Raw genomic sequence first — 11,714 nt, forward strand, 5'->3', positions numbered from 1 at the left:
TTCCTGTGAATTATTAATGAGAGCCAAACCAAAAGACAAAAAAATAAGAGGGGATGTGGGGGTGGGCCAATGGGGAGGGGGGGTATCTACAGAAGAATGCTGTAATTACGCCAGAGGATGAGAATTGGACCAAACTTTTCCACAGCCAGAACTAGTGAAATAGTCAGAAAGTGCAACTCAGAGCTGGAAATTTTAGAAGTCTAAATGTGAAAAGAAAAGATTTTTTTATTATTATTATTACATATGCAAAATGCCTAAAGCTGCTGGATTGACGCCCAGTTGAAAGACATGAAAAAAAAAAATCAGCATTTGCAATCTTCTCAATCAGATCTGCTCTGTGTGTGTGTGAGTGTGAGTGGACATCACCTGGTGGAGTGGATGCAAAAATTAAAAAGAAAAAAAAATTTTTAAAAATATCTCTATTTTTATTTTTGTTTATTTATTTTTTCTAATGATTTTTTTTTTATCATTATATTATTTTTAATCATCTGTAATTATTACAGAATATGAATATCTGCTTTTTTGGAACAGGTAAAACACTGAGCTATATGCAGAAACCTCTGCTGAATGTAAATGTGATTTTTTTTTCTTTTTTTGAGTTTTTTTAAACACAACATTACCATAACAGGTGTGTCACATGATCTACTCTAGGAATACTGTAAGAGACCATTTTACACAGTCTTGTGTGTATTAATGTGGGAAATCAGACAGTGGTGACCGAGGACTGTTGCTCAGCTCATGTCTGTAGGGATATACACTAGATGACTTACTCCGTGGTAAAGGTTGTGGTCTTGAAGTACTTGGTCTAGATTTGGATCCTCATGACATTGTTTTCCCAGTCCTTTACACGGCTGTTTTATTCTGTTCTTGACAGAGGTTTTGTGCTGTTGTGGTGGAATCCACGCTTCTTGTTGTGATATTTTTGTGTTAAGTTAAGTTTCCAGCTATTTCCTTTGTCATAAGGCTGTAAGTCATTCTTGAAGACAATGGTCAATTTATTGTTAAACAATATATTAAAGCTGTCAGCAAAAAAAAAGGAGATTTATAATATTTTAGTACTTAGGGAGTAACGCTCCACCTGTTAAGATGTATTGACGATTGTAACTTTTAATTGTATGAGTACTTTTGGCTAATTTGATTGTTTGTTTAGGTATTTTACCCGAGTTTTAACTTAGTTGTTATAATAACCTGTTTAATTTTGAATGTAACACTTTCAAGAGTAGAATATCAAATTAGTATTTCCACAATTCATAATCATCGAAAGAAAAGAAACCGTTTGGAGGTCATCGTGCTGCGGATTGTATTTGTGGTCTTTCCTTATGCTGTTCTGCCATCTGCTGGTCACATTAAGGTAGTGTCTCAGCATGTGCAACGTACAACATAGGTACAGTATTAAGATAAGGTTTTTACGTCAGTAATCTCTCTTTTGCAGAAAGTCGTTCATGGAACGGGATTTCAAGAATTTAGTGAGTGTTATTAGTACAGCCCCCTCCAGGAAATACACATATACACACGGTGAAAATACACAAACGCATACAAGTAAAACTCTTGAGCTTACTCGTGTGTACTTACACAAACAAACATTCGTGGAAAGCGCAAACACACGCCGCAAACAAATATAGCTGTCTTTGCAGGTGCAACATGGAGAGAAGAATTAACAGGTGCAGCAGCTAACTCCATAACCAGGGTTTTTTAGCAGTTGATTCAGTTGTGTTTTTTTTTTTGTTTGTTTTTATATATATAAATGTTTGGCATTACTCAAAATTGTAAACGTTGAAACAGTCACAAAGGCACATTTTGATCATATACACTATATACCCTGTTGCGATTTACGTTGTTTTGTTTGGCGGTTTTTACAAGTGAACAGTGGACAAATAATATATTTTTGTTCTCTATTAATAATTGTGATTATTCATACGTGTAAGATTACTCGTCACATTTATTCCAGCTGTGCCATCAAAGGCAGCGAGGTTTTGTTTTGTTTGTTTTTTTGTTGTTGTTTTTTTTTTTTTGTACTTTACCACGGTGTTGCCCGGGCCGGGATTCGAACCTCAATCCTCCAAACACCAGTCCGGTCCGTTTCATGTTGTCCCTAAATATACAGTATACTCGAGGAACCATTGTTGTTGAACCATTTGGTTCAGATCAGGTAGCGCACCAGAGTTTTCACCACTTTTTTAGGAAGGAATCAAAATATAGTGTTAAACCACAGAAACATTTTCATATCTCACAAATGTGATCTTAGATGTTACACTGGTTTGTCCCGCAGACTAAGGCTGAACTGAGCTGACTACTGTCACTGAGAGTCATCAAAACAGAAAGGACCACAATTGCAATTTTCCTGTGTTTTCCAGAATTTTCCTCTGAGAGTTTTTGATGTGGTTTGTCTTAGTTTTCATTTTACATTTTCAGTTATCGAGTGTCAAATTTCACTTTGAAACATACATCCTCACTTCCTAGGAACAACATACACACATTTGTTGAAGTATAAGTTTATGGTAATAAGTTAGAACAAATTCTACTTTGTAACCAATCTCTTCCAGAGGATCAATGCTGTACGATTAATGGTTTTTATATTTATACAAATCATAGCTGGACACAACTGTATCTCCTTCATTTTCTCCTGCTCCTGCTCCTCCTCGTTCAGAGGTTGTAGTTTCTAGTATTTCTGGGGCTAAAAACGATGCCTGCCAGCGCTGGCAGCTGTTACTTTCACTCCCAGGTCACTGTGCGCGCCCTGCTAGCTAATTACAATAGAGCCTGTAGTCATCTGCACTGCTGCCCCCCTTCATCCCACTACTGCCCCCTGTCTGGGATGGAATACTCACAGGCATCTGTGGAGGACAGTGGGAGGGTCGCACAGGGGTTGCACATGGGACATGTTTTCACACAAACGTGCCATCTTTGTAATTAGCTCCGAAACAACATATGAAACATTAAAGACACCAGGCGCCAACAACAATCAAAACATTTCATTTTCTTGTCAATTATTCATCACTTTGAAGGTTCTGAAAGGGTCATTTATATGGAAATAAGCCCGTGACGCTAACAAGGTTGTAAGATCTGATTCCAAACCATCTAAGGCACACAGCACTTCCTCTGCACTTTCTTCTTTTACACCAATACTTATGCCTTTTCTTGTCCTTTATGCGCTCTTTTCTTCTCCTGCTCAAGAAAACTCTTCTTCAAACAAAACCATTATTCAGACCCTAAAAAACAAGCATCTTTAATCAACTCTATTAAAGTGAAAAAGAAAAATCATAACAGAGTGATTTATGTCCAATCACTTGGAGTAGCTTAGTTTTTGTCAGTTTCTATGGCAGCTGTTGTACAGATCTGCAGAGGAGGACTCAAAATATTTCCTTTTCTTTATTTTGTTTTTGACGAGGTGATCAGGATAAAAGGAGGCACATGTAAGAACGTTATAGTCGTACGTTTGAAGAAATCAAAGGCCAAAGAAACATGATTGTATATGACGAAGAGAGAGACTTAAAGGGAAGTGCATAGCTTTGGTCATTCATAGTATCATAAGTAGTAGTGAGCTTTGTAGCTTGTAACTCCAGTTCCCTGACCTGTAGGTGGTGCTAAGCACACATTTAATGCCATGTTCCATGATTCATATATGGCTTTGTTGTTGTTGTTGTTTTGTTTATATATAAACCTATAAAAAGGCATAAGAATCAACATCATTAAAGACAAGAAGGATAGTTTGTTATCTACACAGTTGCTATCATGTTATCATATTAGCAGGGGTCAAGCGTAATTGATTAGTGGCACGGAGGACCGGTAAGTAGCACAATAGACACTGCATTAGCATATAGCATGTTAACACTGCTCTAGTTCCTAACAGTTTTTTAAGAGTTTGAAAGTCAATATTAAACATCATACCAATTAATCCGTTGAGTTGCATTACTGCCATCTACTGGGTATATTATATATTGATTAATATATTTTAGGAACACTACATATTACTTGCAACCTAAATGGTAAACAGGACAATACAGAGGAACAGTAGTAAAAATGAGAAAGTAGACATGACCAGAGACTTTATGTGACCCTCCAAAAAAACTGAGGGGATTCATTCTAAATGTCTCCATGTTTCTGAAGACTTTCCTGTCTGTTAGTAAATGTAAAAATGTAGGTACAAAAAAAAGCTGACCCATTAAAAATTAGACATGAAATAAATTTTATTTATTTTGTTTTCATCTTGCAAGTATATCTTACACAATCATAAAAATATTTTTAAAAACTAAATTATGAATTATGAATAAGAGTCATTTCATATTAAATGCAAAAATGACAGAAACTTTATAGTTAAGTTCTGTTTTAACTAAACTGTTAAGATTATATGTAAAAATTTAAAGAAAACATATTAAAATATTAAAATCAATATAATCATGCACAACACAAAAAACACGCAGTAACATTAGGGGAAAATTAAAAAAAAGAATCACTTCTTGACTTTATCATATAAATACATTCATTGACTATATATTTCCCAAATAACCATACCACTCAGTGTAGTACATTGTAAAAGACATGATTGAATTGAAAATTGAAACATTGAACAGGTACATCTGATTCATCATTGATGAAACAATTCAAAACACAGTACTTCTAAATAACAATTACGATTTCTTATCAGACTCATTATACCGTAACTAGTGAACTACAACATGTGACCACGTCATTTTTTAAGCATTACATGGTAATGAACAGTAGGGCATATTTCTCTGAAACAACCAGTATTTGCCCCTGTGGGGGCAAACGTTTTGATAGGGCTGACTGTCTGACTGACAGTGGTTTCCTTGAATTAAACTTTACTTGAGCTTCAACAATTTTCCTTTGAGGATCTGTCCCAGCTGAGAAAGGAAGAGACCTCGAGTCATCAGTGTTAAGCCAAATAAGATAAATGTACTAGCCAATAAAACAGTTAAAATAAACAAAGATAGCATTGTCAAAATGTTAAAAAAATGATCAATAAAATGTGGAAGATTAAGGAACAAATTAGCCAAAAGTGGATCTAATGGTCAGCCAAGAAAATAACACACTTTTTTTAGCGTAAGATAAAATAAAAAAAAAACCAGTTCATTACAAATTATAAAAATGAAATATCCTTTTTTTATATTAGATTCCTAGCCTGAATAAACCTGCCTTGGAAACATGTTTGTCATCCAAGCCAGACTTCTTGAACATTCTTTGCTAAATGACAACAGAATTAGTAACTTTTTTAAACCGTCTAACAAATGTTTTAAGATTTACCTTTCCACCGATGGATCCTTCTGGCACCAGGTGCAATGGAAGGTCATTTTCAAGATTCCTGATCCCAGGATCAGCTCCGTGTCTCATCAGCAGCTTTAGGGCTTCCACTTGACCTTTACAGTTTTGCAATGAGCAGACAACATGCAAGGCTGTGTTTCCACTGAATGTCTGAAATACACAGACAAAAAACACACATGCCGCTGTAACAATGATCAGCAACAAAACTAACCTGACAGCAACTCTTTCTGTACTAATATTGCGTCTCTAACCTTATTGTTAATGATGGACACTGAAAGTGGCTGGTCAAGAAATTCTTTGAGCAGCTCAACGTTGGCTCGCTCTGAAGCCATGTAAAGACACGTACGTCCACTTTTCAGATCCTGATGGAGAGAAACAAGTAATAAAAAATTAAAAGCTACAGGACCAGAAAGTAATTAACAGTGAGTATGCTGGAATTTCTAACAACAAATACCATAAAATCATACTAATTGTTTGCTTAATAATTTAAGTGTAGGGGCTTTTTTGGCTGAGATACATTTACATATTATATATTTTGGATGGCGGCAACTCAAGTAATACAGACTTGCTATTAAATTCCAAAATATAAAATAAATGTTAGTTAAGACAGGGTCAGAAAGATCTCACAAAAAGCATTATAAATATTTGGAAAACGTTAATTTTATGATTTATGATTTATGAAAAGTGTTTAAAGGAATAAATATGACATCAAAACCAGTGGAGTTCACAGGAAATTAATATCTGAAAATTGGGTTAAAAAAGAAGTAACATTTATCAGGATTTATCATCAGTTCTAAATAGATTAAACAGCAGTGTGACGTGTACAGCAACACTGCTCTCTGCCAGTATTCAGTTGCATATTTTATTTGATTGTAGCACCTCCTGCAGGGGAAAGAGGACATCTAGATGTTTTGTGATTTTTAAACACTTATCCAAAATCCTTGCATACCCTGCACTGAAGTTCAGAAAATACATAATACCGATTGGGAGAGTTGTTTTGTTTTTGTTTTTTTAATCATCAACTATTTTCAAATCATCCGTTTTCATGGTTGTTATGGTTACCGTGGTGGTGAGGGATGCACCCATGTGTAGTAGAGTCTTTATACAGTCAAGATACATGTGTTTTTTCTGCACCAGCTTCTGTGCCATGTATAAGCAAGGATTTTCCAGACTCCGTATCTCCTTTATGACTGCGTTGTGAGACAGGATTGCTGTGTGTAACGGTGTTAGACCTCCAGAGGGAGACAGAGAAATGTTTTTAAATCTTCAAAAGGCTACATTGGCATAAAGATAAAACTCAAGTTAAAGAAAATAAAGTACTTTCTCACCCTCGTAATTGAACATATCAACGTCAATGACCTGCCCTGTCTGTAGTGCTGTTCTCCAAATAGTCTGGTGGATTGAAAGCGAGAAAAACAAAACCAATTCTGTAAAGTCATCCATTTGTGTCTGTGTAAAGGCACCTTCCTGTAACTGTTACCTGAAGAGTGAGACAGTGGCCTTTCTCAGCACACACATGCAGGGGAGAGCGCCCCCAAGAGTCACCAGTGTTGATACTCGCTCCGTGTGCTATTAGGTCGTGTGCAATTAAGGGTTGATTGGTGACGGTTGCAATTTGAAGCGCTGTCTGTGTGAACAAATGAACATTTGAAGAGACCAAGCATGAATACCGAGGAGAACCTCGCACTTCTGCAGTTAAGGTTTATAAAATTGGATGTTGATTTTTACAGTGTACATCCCAAAATGATCGTGCTACATTAGGACTCCCAGCCATTGGTCTATTGTCAAGCTATGGTTTTGACTTTGGTGACCAAGGTGGGGGATGGACCCCTGAGGAGTGCAGAATTAAAAACCAGGGATTATTTTGTGAGAATAAACATTTTGGGAATTAAAGTGTATTAAATAGTTCAGTTTTAAAGCAATACCTGAGAAGGACAATAGTCCTATCTACCAAAGAGGGCACTGCAGAAAAGTTTGGGAAACACTGGCCTGAGTGATTAATTGGAGACATACCCATGATAGAAGATGCATAATGTATGTGTATAAGACAGACTGCGTGTGTGTGTGCGTCTACCTGACCATTTCGCTCTTTTTTATTCAGAGTACCATATCCTGCCATTTTGGCAGCAAGTACATAAGCCAGAGCTCGTCTGCCGTGGGCCACAGCTATGTGCAGGTATCTAACAGATAAAAGATTAAATACTAATATTAAGTACTAATTTTTCATGGCAAAGCCGTTCTTATCTTGATCATGGTATTCTTCACGCATACGTACGTGTCACCATCCGAATCATGCATGTTCAACAATTCAGGAGAGATCTCTTCAATTCTCTGCGCCTCCGCCTGTATCTGCCAGTGAAATAATGACATCCTGGCCTCAGTGGAGAGAGGCGTTTTCTGCTGAAAGTCCAGGTATTGTGGTGGTTGTTTTGGGAAAATGTGAACAACCGGAGGAAGGAAATGAGCGAGATTTCTTTGTGTGTGAGGGCTAGAGTGGCTGATGACGGTTTCGGCTCTTGCAAATCCAGACGTCTGCTCCATGATGCTCCTGTCCTCAGGAGAGGTCCATGGCTGACAGGAAATAAAGACTGGTGTCAAAGCTCAAACATGATTGGTTGATGCAACGTATGCATTTTATTAACAAACACAACGAGTGTTGTGACTGATTTGCATCTCTACTTTCTTATCTGCTGCACCGGTTGGCAACTTCCTCATACTCGTTATAACGTTTGCCTTTTCCCCACATAAGAGGACGAGTTTTTATTGAAGATTCTGCCACGAAAACATCAACACTAGGATTATTACAGTTTCACCAACCTGGTGGTTCATTAACAGTAGCTCTTTCACCATTTTGTTTCTCCGTAGAGGAGGCATGCAGTATCCTGGTGAAAAAACGAATGTCACCACCTGCCTAGTCCAAAGTTCAGTTGTTTTTAAAGTAAAATGTAATAAAAAATAAAAGATAAATAAAGAATCAAACTATGTTTTCTTTTTGTCTGCACTGTCTGTACTGAGTACAACACAGGCATCAGATTCATTTGGCTGTAAAGGTACAGACAATGAGTGTGTGGATTCAGTTTCAGAGCACAGTGAATGAAAACTGACCTTTGTGTTTGTGGCTGAGGTTTGGAGACGCTCCCTTAAAGTCATTCACTCCCAGATCCACCATGACAGAGAATTCATGAGTTGTTTACTAACACTCTTAGTCCCTTTCAAATGTCCCTTTCAAGACAAATGTAAAAGAAAACCCACTCACTACTAACGGCCGACTCACTTTTCCACACCTCCCTCCGTGTCAGTGCAGGATCTGAAATGAGGAAGTCGGGTAGAACTCATACGCAAAATCCCTGGCAACTTCCTGGTTTGCATATTATACAAACGAGTGTGACAGGCTTTCAAAATAAAAGTGAAAGTATTGAGTTTAAAACCAACTAAAACATTAGTCATGATTTTAGTGGAATTGGATTGGCTTTGTCACTGCTTTTATACAGAAGGGGTTTTTACCTGCTAGATTTGTTTTTGTAGGAGAGAAAGATTAGACTCTAATGTACTCTTATATGAAATGATTACAATGTTTCTAATTGTTAAAAGTTGGCGTAAGAAGTTTTAAGAGAGCCTCTTGGAAAGAAAACAGACTTTGCAGTGGTAGAAAATCTAAATTTGAAATATGACCCTAGAAAAACTAACGGTGACGGTGAAAAAAAATGTGACTTCTCATTGAGATCATCTATTCTCTCAAACAGAACATCCTCTTCACATACCTGACAAATAGACAACACGGTCCATTAAAATTCTTATCTTCATTTTATGTTTGTTCTGTATCAGGTCTAAAAGTCCATCCATCCAGCCACCTTCATCCGCTCATCCGTTACTGGGTCGCCGGGGCACTGCACCAACCCCCCTAAACCTTCCTGCGGGTGGTGAGTCCACTGGAAGGTACCAACCGCTCTAACTAGGATTTGAACTTGCCCAGGAGGTGAACCCTGGGGTTCCACACCAATGACAGAGACATTGCCTCTGGACTAATGTGCCACATAAAAATATTTAAACTAATGTAATTTTTCAGTTTTTATCCAATATGCAATTTTGTTTTCACCTTACAATGCAATCCTCAACCGCGCAGCCCGGCTAGCTCAGTTGGTAGAGCATGAGACTCTTAATCTCAGGGTCGTGGGTTCGAGCCCCACGTTGGGTGAAGGTTTAGAGTGATTGACTTACCAAACAATGCACATCAATGAGTAACTTCATTTTGACCAATCATTAAACACCTTGAGAACACTATAACATCTCCATCCATCCATCCATTTTCATCCGCTTATCCGTTACCGGGTCGCGGGGGCAGCAGTCGCCACCCAAATCACATTGCACCGTACCAACCCCCCCAAACCTTCCTGCGGGTGGTGAGTCCACTGGAAGGTACCAACCGCCCTAACCGGGATTCGAACTTGCCCAGGAGGTGAACCCTGGGGTTCCACACCAATGACAGAGAGATTGTTTTTGACTAATTAAACCTCCAGTGTTTTGCAGCAAGAAAATTGGAAACCTTACCAAACACTTTGTGACATCTTTCATCTGCCTTTGACTGTACTTGTACAGTACTTTTACCTCAAGTGCAAAAAATGTAAGAGGAAACAGAAAACATTGAAAAACTAAAGTGACTTCCTTTAAAAACATTTGTTCTTTGATTCACCCTCCTCACAGCGTGGACATGAGACACACCCAGTTCTCAGTCTCTTTCTTTCTGTTCCTGAACAGTTGAGTGCAATTGTGACAGATGTTGGGCAACAGACCAATGACGACAGACCAAATGTCATGCCCCAGCCTCATGTACTTCACTGAGGCTGAGTCTTGTGACTACATGTTACTGATACTAACATACAGAGGGACACTAACACTATTTGAGTTATTAACAGGAAGAGCCATGCCAGGACCCACAATCTCTCTCACCCCTGACCCTACCCCTACCCTTCCCAAAATGGCGTACAAGCCATATTGGGAACTTCTAACATCTCTTGTGTTTAGCTACTCCTCCCAGGTGAAAGACAGAGTAAGATCCAGACGAACCAGCGGGTCTCCCTCCAGCCAGCGTTTACCTAAAAGTCCTCAAAAGGGGGTGGAACCAGCCCAGGTGGGACGGTCCATACGAGGTAACGGCCAGGACCTAGCACGCTGTGCAGCTGAAAGAACGACCAGGAAAGTGGTACTACATGACCTAAACTACTCCAGCAGACGACTAACCAGAAGAGGAGCAAGAGGACAGCCAGACTCCAGAGGAGAACCAGACCCAAGAAGAAGTTTAAAACAAGAACTTTTGCTTGGATTTAACCTGCTGATTCATCATAATCATAGCATAATCATAGCATTATCACATGCTTGTGTGTTAATTCTACATTTATTTGATGTTTAACAACGCATTCAACATGCAGGGGTGTCCTGAAGATAGAAGAATCAGAGGGATAGCAATACTTATAGTGGTAATAGCCTGAGTGATTGTACCAGTGATGGGGAACAAAAATGATGATCGAATCAATTATATACAGTACATTACAGTGTCCTGCGTCTGGCTGATATGACTCAAGGTGCTGGTAAAAAAATTGACTGATGAGCTCCATGTTAACTTTATGATATCTTTTCAGAATAAGATGGTGATAGACAGAATATTGGCTGAGAAGAGAGAAGTCTGCACCAACCCCAATAACACAGCCACCGACGGTTCAGTGAGGCGGCCACTAGAAGGGTTACGTATGTTGTCTGCACCACTGCATGAACATTCAGGTGCAGGTAATTATGTGAGAAAACCATCATTCAAGCAGTTGGCCCAACTCAACATATCTCTGGCATTTATGTCACCATGGCCCCAGGCACATGTGAAGTCTATGCCAGTTTGAAACTTGGTCTTTCAGCTTCTGCGGTGACTCAGAAATATGAGGGGGTGACCGTCTTAGAGATGCAGTGATCTTTTGACAACGATCAAAAGGGGGAATTGTAGGAATATTACTGCTCTGCTATAACTCAACAGGTCCATATATGGTGACTCGGAAGGTTTAACTCAACAAATGCTTATCAGCAAAGAACAGTAAACCACCTGCTTTTGACACCCCAGACATGTGTGAAAGTTGTTTTCACATATTGAATTATTATTTCTACAAAGTGTTTTTACTTTTCTTATGATATATGCATATTACCTTGTCTTAAACTATGTATGGACTTTGGATGAAATAGTGTTTCTGATAATAGGTGCCTTGTGCCTGTCGCAAACTAAGTGGGAACTCAGTATGAAATATTGTTTAGGATAATAAACAACTGGTGCTTATCTTAAATGGTATGTGACCCCTGTAACGTGTGCAGCAGAACGTTCCTGTCTTTGACCTGGGATCAAAAGAACATCCACTACACTATAGTCTTACCAAGTCCCAGAAATGCCTTAAAATGCA

The 11,714-nt window shown here is 38.5% G+C and overlaps 1 protein-coding gene and 1 non-coding gene across 4 annotated transcripts; one reads left to right on the forward strand and one right to left on the reverse strand.

Moving 5' to 3' along the window:
• Positions 1 to 4,169: 4,169 nt before the first annotated feature.
• On the reverse strand, positions 4,170 to 8,603 carry nfkbiz (nuclear factor of kappa light polypeptide gene enhancer in B-cells inhibitor, zeta). 3 transcript variants are annotated; one of them, XM_008325124.3, is made up of 10 exons: positions 8,386 to 8,603; positions 8,098 to 8,162; positions 7,556 to 7,851; positions 7,355 to 7,460; positions 6,761 to 6,907; positions 6,609 to 6,672; positions 6,343 to 6,512; positions 5,532 to 5,642; positions 5,263 to 5,430; positions 4,170 to 4,862 (listed from the first exon to the last, which is right to left on the reverse strand). In XM_008325124.3, the coding sequence occupies exons 1-10, from the start codon at positions 8,447 to 8,449 to the stop codon at positions 4,821 to 4,823; spliced, it is 1,233 nt and encodes a 410-aa protein (XP_008323346.1). In that variant the 5' UTR covers positions 8,450 to 8,603; the 3' UTR covers positions 4,170 to 4,820. The 3 variants fall into 3 exon arrangements, with proteins under 3 accessions (XP_008323346.1, XP_008323349.1, XP_008323348.1); XM_008325127.3 differs by lacking the exon at positions 8,098 to 8,162 and having other exon boundaries at positions 8,537 to 8,597; XM_008325126.3 differs by lacking the exon at positions 8,098 to 8,162 and having other exon boundaries at positions 8,386 to 8,593.
• Positions 8,604 to 9,402: 799 nt separating this feature from the next.
• On the forward strand, positions 9,403 to 9,475 carry trnak-cuu (transfer RNA lysine (anticodon CUU)). Its single transcript has one exon. It is a non-coding gene; the product is annotated as a tRNA-Lys (tRNA).
• The last annotated feature ends 2,239 nt before the right edge of the window (positions 9,476 to 11,714 follow it).

The sequence above is a fragment of the Cynoglossus semilaevis genome, chromosome 14 (assembly GCF_000523025.1).
Source record: "Cynoglossus semilaevis isolate Cse_v1.0 chromosome 14, Cse_v1.0, whole genome shotgun sequence".
Taxonomy (NCBI): domain Eukaryota; kingdom Metazoa; phylum Chordata; class Actinopteri; order Pleuronectiformes; family Cynoglossidae; genus Cynoglossus; species Cynoglossus semilaevis.